Source organism: Strix aluco, chromosome 1 (assembly GCF_031877795.1).
Source record: "Strix aluco isolate bStrAlu1 chromosome 1, bStrAlu1.hap1, whole genome shotgun sequence".
Taxonomy (NCBI): domain Eukaryota; kingdom Metazoa; phylum Chordata; class Aves; order Strigiformes; family Strigidae; genus Strix; species Strix aluco.
In genome coordinates, this window is record NC_133931.1 from 21101529 (window position 1) to 21127072 (window position 25544).

The following is a 25544-nucleotide window of genomic DNA, read 5'->3' on the forward strand; positions in this document are numbered from 1 at the left end:
TTTCAGAACTAGCTTATTTCAATCCAGATGTAATCACTTAGTTCTTTAAACCAGTTTCGTATGATGGATAATCTTCAAAACAATGTTTGCCACCAAGAAGTTCAAAATGTACCATCTATCTCAAATATTGTGGAGTCTTAGATGTATTGGTGTGGTATTTTCTAATAAATGTTTAATTGATAATCATGAATGCCTGTTTTATTTGCCCTGTGTTTGCAATGCTTTTTATCCTTCACAAGTCTTGTTACCCAAAGTATTTGCTACAGGACCAATATTGGCCCTACTGTAATGTAAACACCTGCTGTCTTTGTTGAGAGTGAGAATTAACACAATTTTAAGCACTCTTGTTCTGTATTTAAAGGCCAGCTAACCACTAGAGCTGTTAGTAGTTTTTGAAGTGTTTATTATTTTTGCTACTGGATCACACGTACCTACACTTACAAATAAAAAAAGGACAAATTCAGCTCCAAAGTACACAGGGATGGCATTGCTAAAAGTCAGAGGTGTTGCATACTCTTACGCTGGACTCCAGCTGGCTGCTTAGCTGAAATACCATCTTTTTATGTATTTTGTTCTGGGTTGTTTCTTTGGCTGATATAGGAACTAGATTAAATACAACTGTTTATGTGACTATTCAGGTCGTGGTTTTGCTTTCAGATTTGTAGGATGAAAAATGCATCAATAGGTCACTTTTATAATATCAATTTTTTTATGAAAACAGGGTACAGGAGACTAAACAATTGCAAGTAAAGGGTATTAATTGTGCATTAGTTCAGATTTTAATATCACAGAAATTATTGAATAGTATTTCTATATTGAATTAGTGGAGCAACCACTGTTCTATTTAAATGAATGCTACTGTTTTTCATATAGGACCACCGAACACATAAAGAATCATACCAGAGGTGTTATGATGCAGATTGTTCCACTGCTTTTGACATATGGAGGTACTGTCAGGGAAGTATGTCTTCCTTAGCTCCAACAAAGAGAACAGCCTTCCTGGTTTCAGACCTTGACATTTTAAGTTTTAGTTCACTAGGCTGTCTTAGACTTAGTTGTACTAGTGACCTGTCAGCAAGGACTACCTCAAAGTGGAGGCATCCTTTGTGCTCATTTTCTCTTTGAACACTCTGCTTTCATTGAAGAGGGGGCAATGTTAACCTGTTCCTAAGAGCTTCTTTACAGCTTGTGAGATTTAAGTCCTCCTTGAAAAACAAAATAAAACAGATTTAAAGAAATTACTGCCAAACTTCTCCAATGATCTGGAATTTTATTCCATCCATATACATGCATAGTAACAACATTTGTTGAGAAATTATTTCTATCAGAAGTAGAACATTATCTTTGTGATCACCAGTTGCAGTATTGCTACTCTTATATTTAAATATATCTTATATATGAATTAGATTCATAATTGCAGCATTGAGTTTAGGGTTTTGTTTTAGACTGTGCCTTTCAAAAGATAAAACTGATTGATATGACCTCATTACTTACAATACTGCTTCCAGTAATTTTGTTCATTCTTTATAAAGTATTGCATTTAACAGCAAAGGTTTAAAAATTGAGACAGAGATGCATCAGCGAAAGAAAATACAAGTACTATACAAGAAAAAAATTGCCATCTTCATTTAACGTACGTTTCAGATTAAGAAAGTGGACAGAAACATACTGCTACATACAAATGCAAAGCCTAATGACTAAGGTACTGTATCTGCTAAAATATAAAGTGCAAACCGAGCCCAATTGTTCAAAAAAATTGAAATTTTAAGGCGAACTTTACAGCATAGTTGAAACTTCTTTGCAAGTTATATTTTAGCATATACATATATCTGCAACAGCATATAAGAAAAAAAAATCAGGATACACAAGTGCTTTTGAAGCTATTTCTAAAATGCTTTTCTGTATTGTTTGCGACTATTTTCTTTAAAATCTACTATACAGTGCAAACCATATGTGCTACACAATAACTATACAATAACATTACAAATGACTTTAATATAAAGTTTTTAAATAAAAAATAACATAACTACAGCTATGAATACTGCTGGTAAAATAAATTAATATTTTTGAAAATGGCACCAATAATACACTTTACTAATGGACTGTAATGAAATTACACCTTCAAGTCTTCAACTCAGCAATAGTGAAATCTCCTGATTGTCCAGATGTAATTCAAACAGCTTTCTTTAGACTGTATGGAACAATATGCTAAACACAGGTACCAAAGGTGACCGATTGTTTCATTTGACATGTTCTGCTGCATGTGACGAGCAATAAAACTTCTTATGAGTTATAAAGTTTGAAAGATTGTTGAACTGGATGTCACACAGTCGGCAATACTTTCCACTGGTTGGGGCCTGGGTAGAACCATTCACGCCTTTAGCTATACTAGACAACTGTTCCTCTGCTGTAGGAATTGCTGGAGAGACATTTTCATTTGCAGTTAAGGGATTCTCAGAGATCCAAGAAGGAGACTTGTGCCCATCTTCATGTGGAGGATTCTGGGAAATGTTCTCTTGCTGTGGGTTTGCGGCAGGTCTTTCCTCCTGTTTTAGTCCCCCATTAACTATTACCATGCCTCGGTTTTTCGGCAATAGCGGAAGAGACTCTTTCTTCTGCACAGCACATCCATTCGAAGGCGTCTGGCCTTTAGGAGATTCACTTTCTGTATTTGTGCTTTGATCTAAATCAGTATTATGAATGACGAGAGAACCAGAAATGTAATCACTTGGCTTTATTCCATAATATGGAGAAAGCTGATCTGCTCCTTTAGCTTTCTTTATTGCTCCAGGGTAAAGGCATTGTGGAAGAAACAAATGTTTGTTTTCTTCTTTTGTAGCAATAAGTTGGGCAGCTTCACTAAAGACTTTTAGTCCTTGAAGTGTTGCTAAGTGTGTGGAAAATAAGTTTCCATTAGGAGAGGACTGTTTCGAGTTTCCATTTTTCTCACATTTGATTATGCTTCTTTCATAACTGACATCTGGGCTGTTTCTTTCACTTTCTGGGTTTTGAAACACCTTACTGTCGAGTTGTCCCAGGTCGTTACGCTGATGGGCAGTGACAGGGCAAAAATTCTGCTTGTGAGCCAGGTAGTTCTCTACCTTGTTAAAACTGATCTTGCATACTGTGCATTCATGGTAGTCCAGCAGCCTTTTGGGAGAAGTGGATGTCCTCTCTGATGGGGGTAAGCATTTTTTACTGAGATCTATGGGCACATCCATCTCCAAGCAAGACACAGTGGAGTGGGGAGTATCACACTTTGAAACTGGAACGCATTTGTTAATAGACAGTGATGTTTCCAGATGCTTCGAGACTATTCCTGGAAAGATATCACATCGTGGATGGTAGCATTCTCCAAGGCCCTCTGTTGACTCTTGAGTAGAGGTACAAGGATTGCCAAGATTAGCCACTTCTAGAAATCGCTGTTGAACTAGTGGTGGCCTTTGCTCTTGCTCTGGTAGGCACATCTCATACATCTTCCTTCGCTTCCGGGTACGCATTGTTCTCTGCATGGCAGGCACTTTGTTGGAAGCGGATCTCTTCAGTGGGGGATCGTGGCGAGTGGCACAGTAATACTGCTTGTGAACCATGTACGTTTCATGTCTGCTGAAAGTAATATTACAAGCTTCACACGTGGTCTTGTTAGGATCACTCTCCCCTTCTACTAAAGGAGCATTGGGATTCTTCACGTCAGAAGGTTTGCCATTTATCTTCTCATCGCCGTTGCTTGCAGTTGACAATTTCTTAGACTGCGCTGTAAAGTCTTTTTCATGACTTTTATTGTTTGGCCCGATCAAGTCTAAAACATTGGAAGAGTTTATGCAAGATGTCTGCAGAAGTTGATTCTCTGGATCTGATGTGTGAGGAGCTGCATTCAGGATGTTTATAGAGCTTTGACCATTACTGGGACTTACAGCTTCTGGCATTTTTTCTGGAACACTGGAAAAATCTGGTGACTTTGCCATCTGCTGCCATCGGCTGCTACAGTAATGCTTTTTGTGTACCAAGTAGTTGTCCAAATTATTGAATGTTATGTTACACTCAAAACATGTAGCCCCTTTGGGCATCAAAGGACTGTAAATTACAGGAGGATAATTGTTACTTCCATGCCTCAGTCTTCGATGGACCAATTCAGACATTTTCGCTAATATCTCTGAAGCCTGAGGAACCACAGTGATGTCTTGGGGAAAGGCAAACTGCGAAAGAAAAGGTCCCATTGGGAAAGAAGGACCAATATTAGGCTGAACTGGCGATGAAGCAAGCCTTGGACTGGATGGTTCAGATTTTATTTTAGTGTATGAAAAACTCTGCTTATTTGTGGCAGGCTGGGTTTCTGGCCTCTGGTTTGGAAGGAAAAGTGGAGCCTTTTTTTCACATTTATCAAGCTCCGTATCAGAACTTGCATCTTTAGTCTGCATGGTCTTTTGGCTCTGGGGAACATCATTTCTGCTCAACAGGTCCGTTGCTGGCTGTAAACCTTCTTCGTTTCCACTTGGAGAGTGTTCAATGTCACTTTCTCTCTGAATTTTGTTGCCAGAGACATGTAACTCTTGGTGCTGCAGTAGCTCCCTCTGAGTTTGGAAGCCAAAATGGCAGTGATTGCATCTAAAGGCAGCTTGAGTAAGATGTGAGAACAGGTGCTGATGAAAGTTAATCACTGAGTCTGCAGTGTAAGTACAAACTGTGCATTTCAGACTAGCACCAGGCGGGAGAAATTCTTCCATTTTCACTCCTACAGAAAAGACAAGTAAAACACAAAATAAGGTGACCATTATGCCCTTCATGAAGTATACTGAAAAATCAGTTGCACAGAAGGTACAATCACAGTGAGAACAACTAATTTTCTTCTGATGGGATGGTATTAGTCACCCCGAAAATACTTGAATTGTTTCAGAACTTCTTTCCTTGAACTGCTAGAGAATATTCCAAGACTTCTGCTCTGCTTTGGAGAGCCTTAGTATCTGCATACATTCAGCAAAGATGAAGGGAAAAGAAGAACAAGGGAAAGGATAAAAACAGACTGGTCTTACTCTAAATGAAAAGGTCTTAGAAATTACAGTTTTAACTAAAGGAGACATAATGTTCCCCATACACAATCACTGGAAATTTTGAATGCACAGAAAGCACATCAAGGTGAAGAGGCTCAAGATTATGATGTGGCTTGAAGTATAGCCCTCAAACTCAAAGTGCCTGAAAGCCACAGACAGAGCAGAAGTAGCATTTTGAGCATTACTGATGCTCAGCTCTTTGCCTGCATGAGTTTGCTGTAGTGTGGGAACAGGATACAGATCTATCTTCATCAGAAAGCACTGATAAGTTGCGTTCATCATGAAAAGAGGAGGAAGAGTAAGACACAGCTTCACCAACATTTTATCTTCCACATGTAACGGCCGTAGGCAACTATTGCTGTAATACAACTCCTTTTCCTCATGAAATCACTACAGCTTTTCCTATCAAGAACAGTACATTAAAAGCCATCTTACTGCTGAAACAAAAAACCCCATGTTTCATGGTATTTTGAAACTGAAAATGCTTTAAAAAGAAGTAAGACCAAATTTCTCTACTGCAACAACACAGATTCTGATTACCTGTTAGACAATAAAAACTGAAAAAATATTGGTAGGGATGATATTCAGAATTTAAAATGGGTATTTGTTCTGTCTACACAGACACACACACATATACCACGTCTTGGTCAGGTAAACTAGGATTGTGGTAGTTGGACAATATAAAGCTGTAAGAATATTGTGGCTCAATCTGTGGGAAGTCATTCTCTTGTACCTGGAGGTCCTCACTTCTCCCCCAGCATCGTTAACTCCCACGGTTGTAAGCAACATTTGAATCTGACCTAGTCTTGGCCTTAGAAGTCAGAAGGGAGCCGAGGAGACACACAGCACTTTAATGAGCGCTTGTTCCCTGTCAGCCACTTTTTCACCTGGAGGTCTATGAAGCTTTAGCTCCTCCACCGCCATGAGATGGTGTTTCAAACACTTCCACATCATGGGATACAGACACAGTGGAGTGGCTCTATGGACTTTGCATTTCAGTTGGGGTTCCATACTCTAGTGGCGTGGGTCTGCTGCAGCCCCCAGCGGGAACGGTAACTGAAGTTGAAGCAAACACAGCACTAGCTTACAGGGCATTTGGCAAAGGAATGATTTGTTTCTACTGCAGAAGCTGTTATAACTTGTGATAATCTGCATAGAAAAATAGACAGGATCTGAAAGAGAGCAAGAATGATTAAACTGACTGGTTTATGACTAAAAAGAAGCGGAAGGCCTGAGTTTTAGCCTCTGATCTAAGAAATACCTGAAGATTCTTACTGGAAATTCAGCAGGATTTCAGACCTATATCTTTCAAGGAATATAGACGCTTATCTCTAGATTGCAATAAGACATGGTCACTCAGAGCTTATGGCTGAAAACCCTCTTGACACTTAAGTCAATGGTATGTCACTAAATGCAAAGAGCTGAAGCAACACTTTTATACAATGGCTAAGATTTCAGAATTTTCCCCTGCTTGGGAAGAAATTAATTTGTTATCTTCCAAGAATACCTGTTTTTAATTACCAGGCTGTAAGACACGCTGGGCTGCATTCACCTGCTCTTGTTGAAGCTGTTCCTACTGTTCTGCTGGTTCACTGAACAGTGAAATGTTTGCTAGGCAAGAGACAGAAAATGGCAATAGCCTGATATTCAAAGTTAAGGTCTGGAAGCACAAAAGATCTAACCTCTAAATGAATGGCTAAGTGTTGTCTGTGTTGTCTACACAAGGAAATTTCTCAGCACTCTTCTAGTTCTGTTCTGTCTGAGGTACTCTTCCAAGGCAACATGATGCCTTCTAGATTTGTAACTGCCTGCCCAAGTATCAGGGGTACATTTTTCACTTCACCCAGTCCACAGAGTAGATTCCCACTCCCCCAGGAGTTTTTACACTGCAGCCAAATAAGGCTTTCTTCTGTGAATAAAGCACACATTAGTGTCCGTTAGACTCTGCTCATTTAACAGGAGGATCATGAACTTCTGTAGGGCCCTTCCCTTTTTCCAGACACAGCTCTGTATGCTAGACAGCCAACACACCCATAACCTGACACTGCAGTCTTTCTTATTTGTAGGTTTTCTCTGCTGCTGAGAACTCAAATGCAGAATGTTCTGCAAACTCGTAACTCGTGCTTCCAGCCCTAAATCAAAACAAATTCAAACAGCAGACTCAAAGGACCTTCAGGGAGGGAGATAAAATTCTTGCTGAGTTCCAGATTTTTAATCTCAGGAATTCTGTAATCCCACTTTCTGTGTATCTGGTATTATAACTTTAATAACGTGGACAAAGAAAATACTATCCCCACTTTATATTTGTAAGGAGGGAAAAGAATATTGTTATGAAATAAGTGTCCTGGGAAAAGCACAGAGGTCTGGACCCTGGTCCTTAAGGCCTCCTGCCTAAGAAGCCTACTCTTGGACCCCAAGATCTTATTTCAAAGGACTTGCTCTCTGGTGGTGTGTATTTATCCACTGAGCATCAAACAGGGTAGGTAGAGATTGTAGTCTAGCAGACTCATGTTCGGTGGACAGAATCCTGAAGCAACTGAATCTCTCAGAAACCAAGCAGCAGCAGTCCATCTGTGTCTGGATTCCCGAGTACTCCTTCACCAGTAAAGAAATCCTTCCTGAATGCATGTATACACACATTAAGAGAGAGACAGCATTCAAATGAGGATTAGTAGATAAATGACACTGGTTACCTGGGAGAGGTGCTTGGTGTAGAACACAGGTCAGATACTGTTGACATTTTGGCAGTATCTACACCCAGTGTTTGCATATATTTGGAAAGACATTGATCCACCGAGTGTCCATAGAGAATAATTTTTCAAATAGCTAAATCTAGAAGATGATACAGGAAAATACATGGTACTTACCACTGTGAGAATTTAGGTGCATTTCCAGAGCTCTTGCATTAGAAAAACTTTTGGTGCACTGTGGAAAGGGGCAAACACTGGATATCTGCTGAGCACTATCGTCGTTCTCCTCTGACAGCTGAGGCCCCTCTCTTTGCCTCCCACTGCAGTAATACATGAGGTGGGCCTGCAGGTTCCTCTCGCTTCGATACCAAATGCCACAGGATTTGCAAGGGAATATGTCCTCTACAAGCAAATATAACCAGGTGCAAGTTAGCCAGGGTGCATTCAGTGCCAACCAATTAATACAGCTGGATTAATTCCCTTTACTTCCCCATTAAACACATGCTTATTTAATAAAATACTCAAAACAGAGCCACAGGTTTATTAAAATGTCACTTGCAGGTGAGAGACTGAATGTGGGAATTGTTTCTTTCGAAAGGAGATTTTAAAAATAGTTACTAAAAAAAAAGCTAGAAGTTTTTGGCATGTAATTATTTTAAAAATGAAATTAAATTAATCATTTGTTGTGAATATGCAGTACTAATTCAAGAACTAAGCTGTATTTCCAATACATCACTACTCAATAGGTGACATCTTTCAACTGTGTTTTTTCCCACGTGCACAAGTCTTTCCAGCATTGGGCCTTGGAATTTTTGAGTGCTAATTGTAGATCATTCTGAAAAATGTGTATTTTCAGAATGCTTATGCAGTTATTACCGTAAAATTCTGTTGCTCTGATATCCATTCCTGGATATCTGATATACATTTCCTTAAGATCCTACAGTGTTGAATGTTGAATTATACTAAGCAGCATGTTTATTTCCTGGGTTCCTGTTGTTATTAACATTAGAAGTTAAAATTTGTAATGTACTTTTGTCCTCTTGTTTTTGGTAAATTATTACTTTTCCACTTTTCGCTTTGCAAAAGGGATATTTGCTAAGAATAATGCAATTTTTCATTGTCTTCTATTCCAAAATGTCAGCACCCTCTCTGAGGGGAAGACAATGCAGAGGTTGCACAGAGTGCTTCCCAGCAGCAGAGGGAGTAGATATTTTGATCATGTACCAAAGGCTACATATTTTACTCATGTGAAGAGTAAAAATGAATACTGTGTATTTACACAAAGCAGATAGATATTTGGTTGTTAATATCCTGTCAGAAGGATACCTATGCAGTGCATGTTGTGTATCTGTCTCAGAAGAACAAAACACCTGCTTGATCTTTCTGAAAACTGAACTTGTCATCCTATCAGTAAGAACAAGGAAGGAATCCCAGCCTTTTAGGGTACATCTACACTAATAAATTAAACAGCGACAGGGTCCAGACTAGAGCACTGGAACTTCTTCCTTGTATTGTTAAATCACGAGAATGGTCCCTTCCACCCTTTTGGCTTAAGCCAGTTAATACCTTCCCCATTCCTGCATCCAGTTCAGGAGTTACCACGTGCTTAGGAACATTCTCTGCAGCTAGTTTGGACACTTCCCACCTGTTTTTGAAACTAAGAGAGGATAAAATTATGAGTCCAGCCAGACTGTGCCAGCTGACCTCAGGATCAGAAAATGGGCAATTGCAGTCAACATCTTGGTCAACATCAAAAATCCCACTGACTTCAGAATGCAAAAAGCTGCTAGTGATGGTAATTAACTTAGTCTTGAAGAATGGTTGGCTGCTCTGAAAATATGGCATGTGTGGCTGATGATGTGATTCATTATCATTCATGACAATTTATGTTTATTTCCAAATATTGATGTGTATAGGACAACTGCTCTGTTCCAATTCCTTTGGGTGAATAAAGTCAAAGACTCCGACCCACTGAAATGGATGAGTCTTTTATTTGTTAAATATCTACAAATGCAGCCAAAATTTACATTGCTTAGTTTGCTTGCTTCTCTGACTGCATTGCTAATGCTTGTCTACTTTTCTGCTTGCATAAAAAAAAAAATATTTTCACCACTACCAGTTTCTATTTTTCCCTTTGCCACTGAATAATTGTGCATGAATTCAAGACACAAACATTTAATGGAGCAGTTAGTATTCTAGTATATAACACTCTTAAAACATTACTGATACAGCTTGCATCATTTGAAATGTTCATCTCATGTGAGAGCTGACATTTCAGCATTTGTTTCTGGCTTCAAATGGTTTAAAAAATTGAACCATAGAGGTTTCCACAGAAGAGAAAGTCCAAAAGTAGTAACAGGAAATTCTGATATAGGCAACATGTCCTATTTGAATTCATTTGACTGTACTCCATCACAGAACTGAACTTTCTGATTATTTTAATGAATTTGACTTCCAGCCATCTTTATTTCCTATGGGCTAGATGGCCTGGACACTGTAGCTCCAGTTATGCATGGTGAATATGTGACTCCCATTACATACCATGCAGAGGAAATGCATCTGAGGAGTTTTGCATGGTGAGAGGATGGAATTCCAGGAAGAACAGTGTATAGGGATATGATGAAAATAGATAAAGGCTACTTGAAGTTAATGTTTTAATTCTTTAAAAGCAAAATATTTCAATTTGTTTCAATGGATAGTTTCCAAATATTTCAGTGGATCAATTCAGGAAATGCAACATTCAAGTTCAGGCTGAATAAGCCAAAGGTGATATTCCTATTTTGATTTTTCAAATAGAAAATATTAGGAAACATTAACACACACACACACACTTAATTTTCTAGGAACTGATTTTTTTTTTTTTCAGAGATCTAGCAAAAGAATGGTTAAGAGATGTCTCACTACAAATCTAGAGGTGCATTCAGCATATTACTGAACTCACATTTATCTCAAGACTTTACTGAAGAAAGTGAATTTCACCAACTCAACAACGAAATGTGGAAACAGCCCTGTCTGGTCAGAGGCAGAGTCAGAACTGGGGTGGAAAGTTCTGGACAGTGAAACTTCCTACTTTAGCAGGCCCCTGAGTTGAGAGTATGCAGGTTACTCCAAGTTGTTGCTAAGCCTGTATAGCAAGAGATGATGCACTGTAGACTTAGACTCCTCTTAGCAGCAGAAGTAGCAATGATCAGCTTTCCAGGGCTCTGCAAAAGGCAGTGCTGGTAGCAAAGGTGTTTCCAAAAATTTGATGCTGTAGAAATCTGACTACTTTGCCAAGCCCAGAGTTGGCCTGGTGTAGAGTTGCACAAAAATGCATCCTCAGCTGAAACAAGTTGTGAATGAGTCTTTGCCCTTTAGGCTAGGTAACTCCCTTGCTGATGGCTCCCTAGCAGCTGTTGGCTATAAACATTGGTCTGCCCTAACTATGGTAACTTGGTGGTCCACTTTAGGGGCTTCTGACATCTTCTTTTGGAAAGGTCCTATACAGTGCTAATTGCTGGTTCTCTGAACAGGTATGTGAGCTCACAGGAGCCCCACTGCTGGGGCAAAAATGAATGCACTTAGCTAAAGGGCTTAAGGTTGCTGCCAACTCACTCTCTGGAAGAGAGGACTTGGATGACTTGGACATTTTAAGGTTTGCCTTTTAAAACAAGCTAACAATAAATGTGTAGCTTATGAAGATTGTTTACCTAGAAAATAAAGAAAAAAAAAAAGAAAACATGGAATAAAATGTGTTACCACAAATATTTTAACTAGTGCTGTCTGAAGAGCTTGAAGATGGTGTAACTGTTCAAGACACAGTGTTACTTGGTGTGAGCCTGAGTGGCAGATCATGTGCTTGCATGTCCGTTCACACCTGAAATATTGTGCTCAGTACTTCACTATATCTAATTGCAATACTTACAAACCACAGGAAGCATGGGGAAGTGCTCCAACATGGGGTCTAAATGGACAGGCTTACAAAGTGCTAAGAGCTAAGGATGTGCAATATGTTTAAGCGATAACTGGTGAGGATTCTGGTAGCAACTAACATATTTGAAGAATACTTAAGAGAGGAGGATGAGGAATAAGGCTGTATAAAGGTAAAATGCAAGAAAAAGCTAAAGAAATGAAATTTAATTCAAGCTGAACTTGAGTCACTTCAGGAACTGACTTATCATGTACTCATGCTCCTCCTAAGGACAGCACTTAATTATGTACTGTAGTTTGTCCATGATAGGGTCTATTGATGTCCTGAGGATGTAAAAAAACTCTTGGATAGCCACATTGAGTGGAGATACCACAATAAATCAGGGCTGCTATAAGGTATGATCTCCACTGCATTTTGAAACAGCCACTGAAGAGATGTGTTCTTTCCTTCCACTGAGTATCATGAATTATTACCAGAAGCTGCAGCTGTAAGCAATGAGCTTACCTGAGCAGCAGGGGCTGGAGTTTGTGAGCTAACAGGCCTACCTTATCTTCTTTTTAAAGTTTCTGATCCTATTGCCTCTGGGAGCAGATCACAGAACCTCTACACGAGGGCAGGTCAGATACTTTGGGTGAGGCTCTTGCAGAACCCACCTGCCAAACCGCCCTTCTTCCTCCTTTTATGTCTGCGAGTTCATCTGAGATGATGGGGGAACAAAAGCAGGCTTTGAACTGTGGGTTTTAAGTCATGTGGTTTATGTGGTCCTGAATTCACTATCGCTGCATTAGCACTTCATATGTGCCTTAAAGTACTGCTGTTTTAAAAAAACACCAGAGAATAGTATTCATCACTTACTGTTCACAATAGCCGTAGGCAAAATAGATGCCATTGCAGCTTGTTGAGGGAGCAATTGTATTGAGTCCAGCAGGCGCGCAGGATACATCCCTTCTGTGAGAGTCATCTGACTGGCTGCTTGCAGCCTTGAGTCAAAATCTACAACAAAGGCAATCAGCTCTTCACCCTCTGAGATGGCCTTGGTTGTGGTACACCAAAGCTGCCCTCCTACAGGAAACGTAAAAGCAGAAAGATTTAAATGACTATATCAGATTCCAGAACTCAAAACATCAGTGCCGTATCTTCACACTCTTTTTTAAAATTTCCATGGCTTGTTCAAGGTAAAGAGGCAAATAATTTTTACTTTCACTGTCTTCTTTCTATCAATATAGGAATTCTCAATGTATAAGGATAACAATTTGGGAATACTTTTCCTAACTATTTGCAGCATGAATATTCATTTTAATTTTTCATTTTGTTTCCTAAAAGGCCAGCATTATGAAAATCAATATATAGCTGAAAATGTTTTATATGGCACTTTTCTCATCATTACTTTTCACCAAATTTCCTGTATTTTTTTTCATAAATCCAAGTTTGTTTTATTTTGAATACCAAATCACAGCACAATAAAACCAAACAGCTGCAAGAAAGAAATCAGATTTCCTCTTAAGGGCGTTCTTACCCTCCCTTATGTTTGCCACCCTCTTTCTCTAAAAAATCTTCCCTTATGTAATATTCTTTGTAACATGACTGCTTTATCTCTGCTTACACTGACTGAACTTCCTGAAAAGAAGATATGCCAAAGATCTGTTTCATAAAGGCTTATTCAAATAAAGGTTTGTTTAAAAGGGGGGGAGGTGGAAGAACTTTCATCAAACAGTAAGATACACTATAGCTCTGTGCTGCAAATGTCACGTGTAGTGCATTAAAAAGAAAATTAACTATGCGAGTACATCTACTAATGTATTTGAATGCGATAGTGAATGCTCATTTATTTAACATGTTTAGACAGGCAAAGCACTTATATTGTGTTATCTACACTCTCAGGCCTAGATACATATCCAATACAGTTATGCCTGAAATAATGTTGCATACTTTATATGTTATAAAGCTTTTTTTCCTCAGGTTTTGTATATATAGAAAAAGCTATATGTTGTATTCATTAGGCAAGCAAAAACTGTACTCGTTTTGATAAGTAATATTGCTGTGTTTATCTTTCGGCATAACTGCCTTTTCAACTGCACTTCATTTTTTTCCCCTCAAAGAGATTATAGTTTTAAAACAACTTGTTGCAAAAATCTGGTAGAGGAGATAACAACAGTGTATGATATGCCACAGCTAAATGGAAGAATTAGGACATTGTTTTAGAGAAATCTTGGACAATTAATTAAACCAGTCTATTAGCTTTCAAAGATGAGCAAACAAAACAGCATCAGTGACAATGTGTTTTAGTGGAAAAATAAAGCTAAGCTTCCAGACCTCAAAGTGGTGTAAAAGTTTCAAAGCAGAAAAGTGTCTTTGTGTTCACCCTTCGGTAATACAGCACTTGAAGGTGGCTGCAAAGTTTACAAAAAATTTACTGTGATGGGACCAAAGTATACTAAGGTTTACTACCATCCAAAATTACAGCATTAAATGGTGCAAATCTGAGTAATTTCCTCTAGAGAATAAGGAGATGAAATGTGAAGATAGTGCCATAAATGTCTACAAATGCAGAATCCTAATGTCCAAGCAGGAATTCAAACATTTGAAGAGCACGGTCTGACTTATAGCCTGATATAAGTCAGGAGTAAATATACAGTAGCCTTCAGAGTTAAACTGGTATAAAACCTGTTCAAGAGAGAACCAGACAAAATTCCTAAAGTCTACTTAATTAGTCTCATAGATAAAAATACATGATACACATGCTGCAATTTGAGAACCTGAAACTGAGTACTCTCACTGCAAACACCACATAGTTCATTTTCTGGGAGGAACAGGGCTTCCATTATCAACATACACTTTACATTATTTATATACAGAAGGTATAATAATCAACCAACATGTTCTAGTACATTTTAATACAGAATAAGAGATCTTCCTAGACTGTATTATTCACTGAATTTCTTATTAAAATAAAAATGAGTCACTGCAGAAGAACCACTTTTTCTATCCCAGCAAACATCTTGACATGCTGTACCCTTGGGGGGAAAAAAAAAAAGTGTAGTTGATTACTGGGTCTCCAGCTGCAATCAGTCTGGATCAGCTAAACGGCTGACTCAGTCTCCTGGTGTTAGAGCTCCTCAGGGTGTTGACTCCTGTCCAGCAGCAGATTAAACTCGGACAGCTGAAGTGAGCAGTGACCTCGGCTGCCTGCTCCACCCAGCTCCTGGAGGCTGTCACACCTACGGCAGGCACAGCTGAGTGGGATGTGTGACAGCTTTGGAAGAACAACAATCTCTAGCTTGGCTTATTAAAGGAAATCAGAACTGCAGAAGTTTTATCCACTCCTGCATTTGAATACAAACCTTCAGCCCAACAGGATTCAGATCCAAAAATTACATCGTTGTTTTCTTTCATCCCACTGTATAGAAAATGAAGCATTTAAGTGATCATGACATATATGTCCATGTTTTCATCAGTACATGATACTGTGTCAAGTTAAATCCCCAGATGAACTCCCAAATGATGCATTCTCCCAGCTACAGGACACGGTATGGTCCCCTCTTGTCCTATGCTTGACTGCACAAGGTAAGGCAATACCTGCTGTTTTGAAAGATGCAAACAACTTTATCCGCCTTAATGCAGTGAATGCAAATATGCTGGCCTTCACACACAGTGGGAAACAGAGGAAGAGAAGTCTTCTTGAACCTTCTACTGCACAGTCAGGGAAATGGCGTGCAGAGAACCTGGCAGAGGCTTCTAAATTTAACAGAAAGTTCCAATCATGACTACCGTATGAATTATTATGCTGTCTAGACACCCTTGCCAGGGATGAGGGCTTCCTTACAGGTGGTGGTTATAAAACAGGAAAAAAGCTCTTGCTTCCCACAAACATTTCCACAAGCTAAGACACAACTGACATATACACAGTAATTTCTCAGGAGCGCAACATCTTTTCATAAAGCAAAGGGCAGTGTTAATGACCGATTTTCAAAAGGATAAGGAAATCTTTGTCAAGTACTGGTGGCAATGGAGAAGTAGATAGGAAGATGTTTGCCTGAAATACTTGCAAAGACATGAAGATTTCATATGGAAACGTAAAGGTCTGTTACTTATATGAGATGAAGTTCCGATTAAGATGGATAGAAATTTTTTAACCAACTGTTATTTTTGTCAAAAAAAGCATACAGGGATGAACTCGTTCTAACAAAGCTTTACCAGGCCAAGTTTCTCAGTCCTAAAACATACGCAGTCATCAGGAGAAAAGGAAGAACGTCCAGATAAGCTCTAATAGGGATGAGTGACTGACAGTGCCTCAGAAATGAAGTCGTGGTTATATTATTTGGTTAGAAGGCAAGACAATGGTAGACTGGTAAATTTGGCCCTCTTCTCACCTGTAATGAGTATACTGGTCATACATTTATACTGAAAAGGGTCTTACTGGTTTTACATGGTGGGGTAAGAAACGTCTTACTCTTGTTCTAGTGCAGAAGGGAAGTTTTTGAAATACCAGAAGGCTTTGCGACATTGGAAAGCTGTTTTCTCTACAAATCTAGTTCTGACCCTCTGAAATTGAAAATAAGCTTCTTGAGCCTGCAATATATTGTTTTATATCTATGGTTAAACCAAAGAAATTTATGTGACACATGTATTACATACGTGTCAAGTAGAAGAAAATAACACTATCCGTAAACACTATGTATTTATTTGAACGCTTCTTCTAGTTCTCATTGAAAGGAATTAGAAATGCTCATTTAATCATGGAAAGTTGGGAAAGTTAAAGAATATTATGTTGTGCAAACTAGAGCAAAAAATTACATTCCAACTGCATTGGCATGAGTTCCTTATCAAATAACATCAGGCACTGAAGCAGCTATCTGATACCTTCAGAGTTTCCACCAAATGGGAAGGCTATTTCAGGATTCTCTTCTTTGTCTGCATCTTTCACTGCAAATATTTCTGCTGCTTGAAAAAAAACCCCAACACCCTTAAATAAAAAAAAACAACCCAAAACCACCACAACCAACAAACCAACTTTCTATGCAAAGGAAAAAGTAAGGTCCTGATGTTCCTGAAAAACTGTGGACTTACTGTTCTTTGTAATGTTTATGATCAAGATTCTTGTGCAAACAGATCTGGTTCCTAACAGGAAGCTTATAAATCATACTCATAATTGCTGTCAAAACTGCAGTGGAGTGTACTGCAAGTTTTGATAATAAAGAATAGAGTCACAGTTCAAACTTGATTACATTTTGGAAATTCATGCTGCTCTTACAAGAATCAGTGGTCTTAAATATCTTCTTCTCCTGCCAAATTCTTCACTTGCACTTTTTATTATTTATGAAATCAGTGTCTGCACAATGTCATGCAGACCTCTGCTGATAAACTCTAATTAAGATTAAGACAAGCCTTTTGGAAAGGATCCCATCATTAGCAAACATGATAAACACAAAAATACTCCCTACTTGTCAACCAGGAGCAATTCAGTAACCTAACAGTATTATCTGTTGCTAGGCTACAGAGCTGACAAAGCTTCAATTATATTGTATGGCCATACCTATAGAATACTGTATAAGCAAAATGTATCTAATATAAAAGCATTTAACTTCATCCATGCTATCTGTAATTCATGGCTTCTTTCAATGGAAAAAATCAGGTTAATAATTACATAGCATGCTGGAAAAATCTTAGCGATGTGTCATGTTTGCACAATTTTTTCTAATTTATCTCTATGATTGATAGACATTTGCTTTGTACAAATAATAAAATGCAAGCAATGGGATGCTGTAAACCACAAGCGCAACTACATCTGGGCTCATCAAGATATGGAACCACACTTAGTATAAAAAATATATAGCAAATTGAACCAATTAAATCATATTTAGATGTAGTAATACTCTATCTTCTGTATTCAGAATAAGGAGCACTGTAGTGATAGATATGCATGCTAATATAAAACTTTATTTTATGTAGGGCAGACAACTAAAATACAAGAGAAACTTGCTTTTTTTTTTTTTTTTAAATAGCCATTCATTTTTTCCTTCTACATTTGGATTTTTTTTTTTAAACAAAGTGACCTCTATTATCCTATTTGGAATCAGCAATTTGCTCTGAAGATATAACCAAAGCGATGGTCCTTTACCCGTTTTGACTCTCAGAACCCTACAACACTTCCAGGGTAGACAGAGACACCAGCACAGTGAGCCTTTTGATGGTGGGCTTCTTTTTTTTCTGCTGATTTTTTACAGACCTTAAGGAGTGATCATTTGGGATCTGTGGGTCACGGTCTGAAAAAAAATATATTTATATTGCCCTGTTAACTCCACTGGGAGAAAAGAGCTTCAAAATGAATGGAACCATAAAGCCTTTTGATTCATACCACTGCTCTTAGGAAAAGTGACTTAAGAAAGCAAGTAGCTAAAAACAATGTTTCCACTGAGTACAGCTGTTTCATGGGAGGAAGTGCAGCTGTTTTTTTCACAGATTAAGCATAATGACAATATAAACATATATTCAAAGGCAATCCTAGTTTTCTCATCTTTAGTATCAGTTGGTTTTCCTTGCTGAACCATTTAAGTGTATTTTTTTGACCCAAAAATGGCATACATCATAAAAGTTTAAGAAATCAATGGCAACTTCTATTAAAACCAATTTTCAGTGCCAGTTAATTCAGAAGTACTACTTCTGTGTAGTAAAATTTGGACTTACTGGAGCTGATTGTGTTGCTGCAACAACATAATAGCCCATTTCCTGTACACACATCTTTTTGCAGGAAGGGTCAAAAGACTATCAGAATTTATTTAAACAACTGACTGTTAGTCTTAGCAACTTCCAGGCACCATCAACTGAATTAAACCTTCCTCTTCCAATTGGAGAAACATTCCAATTTGTAAAAAATGATGCTTTTTAGTAATGGTAATGGGGATTGGAGTTAATTTATTATCTTCCCTCCTTTGTTGCACAGGTTAAGCATTTAAGGAGAATTTGCACATCACAATAGGATGGTATCTTCATATTTGGGTTCCTCCTGCTTCTCACCCATGGGGTTGTGACGACTCAGCATAATGAATGCTATTTCAGTGCGGCACAAGTTACTGGGCAGATCTCTAATTTTTGACATGAACAAAGTACATATATCTATACGTAGACACATTGTTTAATAAAAAATTATAATTAATTCAAATCCAATACTGTTGAAATTTTTGACAGTAGAGTGGTACAAGGAACAGAACTTATAAATTATGTGTGCCCCTTCTTTGAAAAATGCTTTGGAGGTTTCTTTGTGCATTGGCAAATACAGTAGGAATATGAGGTATTGTGTGGATCCTCCTGCACAGCACCTGATAAAAGAATAAAGAGCTGTGACATATTCTTAAAACAATAGAGGAATTAAAGAGAAACAATGGGCCAGCTGCTTCATTAATACAATCAAAAGAGAGCCCAGCACAGAGGAGTCCAGATAATTAAGCACTACTCTTTTAGACCTTTTTTCTATAATAAAATTGCTAAAAATTTATTAACTACTTCATAGTTCTTAGATAGATCTATGTACTTGTTTATTTAGGTTGATTAATGCCTTTTCAGTATTCTACAACATGCCAACTCATGGTTCATACAAGTTTTTGAATAAAATAATGTAAGAATAAGTGATACGGATCTGTGGTATATACAGCAATAAATCAAAAGCATTTTGTGAACAGTCTTTCCAGTTGCTAAATAATTCTTTGCATTTTTCACATGCGTACACAAAATATATACTTTGCACAGCATTTTTGCTATTCACGTATTTTAATGCTGGGGTTCCAACCATGTCTGTGAAGTGTCTCAAAAATGACCCCTGCAAATTCAGACTTCCCAAACTCTCACAAAAAATAGTTTTAGTGCTACATTAAGATTAATGAGATGATTTCCTAGCATCTTCTATCATTTTTCCTTGTTTACTGATCAAAGGAGATTGCCAAAAGATACTTGACCTTTAATTTTAACTAAACCACTGCCTATTATAAGCCTGCAGTGTATTGACTGCAAAAAATGTAAAATCTGTTGTACTCTATAGACCAATACAGTGGACAAACCAGTTCTGTTGCTACTTTTACTACTACCTTTATGTTCAGCATAAAATATGGAGCCTGCTTAATTTCTAACTCGCTGAACAAACTGCAAAATAAAGGAATTGCAATGATATTTTTCAGAAAAAAACCAGACGGCTTTAAAATCCCTGCATTTTGAGATACAAAATGTCTGACAATAAACAGGGAAGAAAAATACTCCTTCAGAATATAGCTCTTACTCCTGCACCTGAGCCTACCAGAGCTTTGGGCCTGACTTCAGCTTAGTCATATGCTGACAGGTGACTGGTTTTATCTGAATGGACGATTTTATAGTTAAAACTGTCAGGTATTATAGAGCTGATAAACAGAAAAATACTAAAGGAACTTGCCAGTCCTAGAGGAGTGACCTTCCAAACCTGGCACCTCTGTGTCAGTATAAGGGGCAGGTCTTTCCCTTGCTGCAGTACAACTGCTAACATCACGATATGTATTGCAGCAGCTCTTGAAATAATACTGCAAAAAGCTTGATCAGCTGAGCCCCAAATGAAGCACACTGTTTCTGAAGAGCAAGGAGTATAACAAACTCTAAGATTTGATCTCTTATTTTTTCTACTGTTGTCTGCCTGCTTTTTGTTAGTTTGAGGATTTCTATGTGTTTCCTCCAATTAAATGTCTGCATGTAACACTCAACAGAGTTCTGTTAGGTAAAGAGGCAAAATAGATTAGTGCTCCGAAAATATTCACAGGAAAATAATGTGGTAATTTTATTTGCCATTCTCCCCCCTGATAGAGCTGTCACAGCTTATTTACCACAGGGGGAGACAGTTAAACCCATATCCTTAGAAGTTCTATGCATTTAAGAGGCTTATATATCTCTTCTGGGACCCTCGTTCAAATCCTGGGCTAATCAGAGTGAATACATATCTTTCTATTAGATGGCTCTAAAAGTCTTAGGTGATATCAGTTCCTGGTGGACGACAGTCCACAGTGTAAAACTATTAAATGTTTGGCACAAATGGCGATATTTATGGAATGAAGCTGAAAACTGTAATATCCTCCCACATCACAAGAAGTTAAGTCTGCTGCTCAGAGGTTGAAATTAAAGCCTGCCACAAATGCTAAACCTGTTATATTTCCTTAATTCAGCATAAACTCGAACAAAGAATTTGAAGGGGTTCTTTCACTAGTTTAGCAATTTCTTCTGTTTTTTTCTTTTCTTTCCAAATTCCTCTGTTTTGAATTGAGTGCTACACCTTTTCTACATTTGAATTGGGCCTCACTTGAGTGTTATTTCAGAATTTACTAATCCTTCAGAAAGGAAATGATAAACAGCTTGAAAAAGAACGATAAACCCTTGCTGACATCGCCCACATTGCACTCCCATCACCACTGCAAAGGAGCTAGGACTTATTGTCGCAGCAAACTCATCTCCCCTTTTACTTTTTGCAGGATCAGTGAATGGGCATTGTCCAAAGAGCTTCCCAGGAGACATTCCCAGGTGACCCCCACTGCTTCCCCCAGCTTTTGTGGATGCACCAGGCTTCAGAGAGAGAGAAAATGGACCGCTGAAACCAACTACTCTGAAGCAGGGCTTTGGATACACACATTCCTACAATCCCCGCTTCCCTACCAGCACAGCTGTAAGGTGACCTTTTTGGAGCCTTACAAACACAATCATGCCTGTGGATTGTCTTTTCAGAGTTATTTTGTGAGACTGGAATCCATGAAAAAAGGAGGTGATTAAATGAGACAATAGATATGCTTTAATGGCACCTCTTTCTTACAGAGAAAGCAGAGTATGCTACATCTTATCAATGGATTTTCTGCTGTCTTGCACCTGCTGTTGTAGGGCTCATTTCTTGCCCCTGGGCAAATGTAGAGTGAATGGCGAAGGTACCTGAACGGGAGGAAGGATTATATAGAGGGAGCTGGATGGATAGGTTGTATTTGTAAAGGAAATAAACACATTAAATAGAAGGACAAATAGGGAAGTTATAGAATGGCAAAACCAAAGTAAGAAATAAATATTGGCTATGAGACCTGTTGTTTATTCAATACAGGGGCCCCGCTCCAGAAGCAGCTCAAGGCTGTGTGTGAAAGAAAAGCCATCTTTTATAATGAACAGGAGCTGGAACATTTAGCTGTGTGCACTGTAGCCCCAAGAAAACAGTTGCTATTGTTGATAGTTATCTTGGACCTTTCCTCATGTTAATGTTCGGCTCATAGGAACTAGTTTACCTCAGCTATAACGACCATGGAAGCAAAGTAACACTTCTCGATTCAAAACAAATCTTGTTCCCACTTAAGCCATTAGAACATTTTACACTGGCTTCGGTGGAAACAAGACTGTGACAAATCAGTGGCTCTCTTACTAAACAAACAACTAAGTGAAAGGCATTAAAAGTAGATTTCATGTTTGACGTGTTCTAAAATGTGAATGTCATAGAAGCTACAATAAGCATCTAATCCAGTCTTTTCTATTTAAAAAGTACCTCATTTTAAAAAAAAAATGCCATCACACACAGAAAACCCACACCAAACCCCCAGATTTCCTCCGGATGTGTTAAACCCCAGGTATTACAGTTCCGCCTTTTGAAATAGAAGCTAGAAGTAAAAAGGAAAACTTATGATGACAAAAGCATTTCCACCTTCCAAGCTATAGACAATGTCCAAAGTAAACAAACATTGTAAACCACTGCCAGTCTACTGTTTAGTTCACCTAGTAGGAGAGACTTAACAGCAGAAAGCAAATCCTGTGATCACCACAGCAAAACTGAGCTACCTCTGGCCACAACTGAAATAAAAAAAGATTATGAATGAGTAAATAGTTAAGAATAAAATGGATTAGCAATTAAAGAGGATTCTGTACTGATGATTTCTTCCTAAACAGGCTTAATAAGAAATACCAGTTTACTGAGCATCTTACAGGTGCATAGGAGCTGCCATTCTGCCTGCCTGGTCAGCATGATTTCTAAATGGCCAGGAAAGAAGTGACTGGATACCCAAAGGCAAGCTGTCAAAATTCAGGCTGCAGCTGATAAACTGATTACAAAGCTGCTTAAGACTTTGCTTGTAAACAAAAGCATTTATCAACTAATAATTTGCAATAAACTGATGTAACTCCCAGCTGAGCCCCAAACTGTAATTGTCTTTACCATCTGCCTATTAAAATACCATTCTTCATCACCAAGCAGGAGCAGAAGGGAGAGAATCTCCAACAACTACATAACTTGCATGCTTATAAATAATCTGTGAGCATTTCACACGTTCATTATGATTGCCAGGTTTTGTATACTTCATTTTCTCTTTCTGAGAAGCAAAGAAGTGCTGTAAAGTGGCAGAAAAGAAATTAATAAATACCGCCTGGTGCAAGAAAAAATTATGTAAGTTCATCATACTCTGCAGTTTCTTAATTTTTTTCTCTTTTTGCTACTCCATAGGAATATCATGATGGAAGCCCCCTCAAGCACAACTTTGCAGATTAAACTCTCAATTTCTTTTCAACTTGTCAGCTTTCATTACCTTTCTTTCTTATGCATTCACTTCTTACAGCTGCTTCAATGGGAAGCCAGTTAAAGCATGCTGGCTCCCCAGGGGGGAATCTGCCAGGGTCTGAGGGATTCTGCAGACTCCATGGACCTCTACAGGGTCACCCTTAAGAGCATTTTGCCTATCTTGTTGAGAGGCTTTCTGAAAATTAAGTGAATGTATATGCTTTTATTTTCTAGCTATTGACAGTCTTAGTCCTGAGAAAGGTGGTAGAGTTTAGACGAAGTTCAAAATTAACCAATTCAGAATGCTCTAAAGCTGATACACCCCGAAGGAAGAATCACTTTGTTAAATGCCCAAAATATACAAGTATGAGGGGAAGAAAACGGGAGAATTGAGACCGTGCAGAGAACGACAGCCCCTCAAGATGTGCATTAAAAATTGAATTTAACAGAGAACTGTACTATGATTTAGTGCAATGCGCTCGACCAAATATTTCTGCAATCTGCACTCTCAGCCACCCACTGTTCTAAATGCAAGGCTGTGACCAGAGACTTACAATTAGTTTACCTCTTCAGAAATATCTGTACAAAATGCACAGATGCTTTAAATGCAACTTGATTTCTCATTGATTCTCCAGATTCAGATTTAAATGATCTATTTAGCTGAAGTGAGGCTTTTCATGTGTATGGAAAACATTTTAGGTCATCACTGGGAGGAAAATGGGGATCTAAAAGAAAAAGGGTAAGATTCCTCCTGTTAATTGATTGTTGACCTGTTAATTGTATTGAAATGCAAGAAATTAGATGATCCTGTCACCCATGCTTACAGAAGCAGTCTCATTTTCTTCGGTGATAATCTTTCTCTATCTCATAGTGCCTTTGTCTGACCCTTTTGTTAGTACTAGTGTTGCCTGCAAAACACCACCCCATTCCCAAGAACTGAAAAAAAGAAATCAAGCCTCAAGACAGTTTGGGACCTATGGACTTAATTGTTTAAGATATACTCCACTCAAGTTAATTATGCATGCAAACTAAGGATATTTTACATGTATATAATTATGCATACTCATAAATATGCTGGCTGAACTGGGTCTCCGTACCCCAGTTTGTATCCACAGTACTGGGACTGGATCGAAACAGGGGTGAAATAGAGGGAAAAGTGAACAACAGCATGCATGGATGCAGAAAACACATGCATTAAATTTTTATTAATGTTGTAAAGAAAACTTGTTAAACTTGCTAAGACATGGTGATAACAAGCACCTTTCAAACCTCTATAGTTAAAACTCATCATATAAATTACCTAAGAATTACAAACTTCAAATAATTTGGTAGGGTGAAATCTTTAACATGATAATGCTGAGTTATAAAGTTAGAACAGTCACAGTTTTAAAAACTTATGTAACAGGGTGTTTTTTTTTTTTTTAAATGGTCATAAATAAAATATTGGAAGACCCTAAACTGGAATTTATGATTTGTGGATGCCACACAAAAGGCAATGCCATTGACGTTTGCCATTGAAGTATTACTTGTAATATCCAGAACCTTATTTTGTATTTCTTAAGTTCCTTTAAAAAATTCACAATTATTTATGCAAATAGATCCAACAAAGTGATTGATACAGTAGGAGCTTTATGAGAATAGATCAGATTTCATACCACAGAAACACTTCCAAATACACACACCACACAATCCACGCTGTCCCTTTGCACGTATGGTATGTGAATTGAAGCGCACAGCCCAAGTCACCCCCAATGACCTCACGGGATTAACTAACTGAGGACTCAATTCTGTGCCATTTTTAGTGATTTTCTTCATGCCCGGTGAGTCAAGCTGGAAACAGCACCAAGGGCGAAACTCCCACTCCAGTACTGAAGCCCGGGCCGGAGCAGCCGTCCCAAGACCGCGGCGCTCCCCTCAGCCCCCGGCGCCCTTCTGGAGCCTTCCCCGCGCCCCGCCCCGCCCCGCCCCGTCCCGCAGCGCCCCTGGCGGCCGCGCCCCGGCAGAGCCCGCCCCGCCGCCAGCGCCGCCCCGCCGCCAGCAGATGGCGCTGCCGCCCTGCCACCGCGCCGCCGGGCCGGGGCGGGGGGGGGGGGGCCGGTGCCGTTATTTATTTAATTTTACACAACACTGCACATCACACCACCGGGGCTGATAAAGCCGGGAGGTGTCAGGAAGTTTGATTAAACCTCTTCCACGCGACCCCCTCGTGCCCGCCACTTTCCCGACATTCGCCCCGCGCTTTTCCTGTCACGACAAAAGGAGGTGCTCCCGCCACGGAGAGTGAGGGGGAGCGACGGTGAGGGAGCACGGCACTGCCCCGGCCACGCAGAGGCGATGCCCCCCTCATGGGGGACGTGCCCCCCCGCCTTACGGGG

General features: G+C 38.9%; 1 protein-coding gene across 4 annotated transcripts in view; it reads right to left on the minus strand.

Moving 5' to 3' along the window:
- Positions 1-1250: 1250 nt before the first annotated feature.
- The window catches only part of ZFPM2 (zinc finger protein, FOG family member 2), a 314505-nt gene continuing 290211 nt past the window's right edge, over positions 1251-25544 (minus strand). For all 4 annotated transcript variants that reach the window (XM_074811866.1, XM_074811594.1, XM_074811689.1 and 1 more), the window contains 3 exons: positions 12504-12710; positions 7916-8140; positions 1251-4732 (listed from right to left, as the gene is read on the minus strand). In XM_074811866.1, the coding sequence (XP_074667967.1) occupies positions 2241-4732; positions 7916-8140; positions 12504-12710 (2924 nt within the window). In that variant the 3' untranslated portion in view covers positions 1251-2240. The remainder of the gene's footprint in view (positions 4733-7915; positions 8141-12503; positions 12711-25544) is intronic.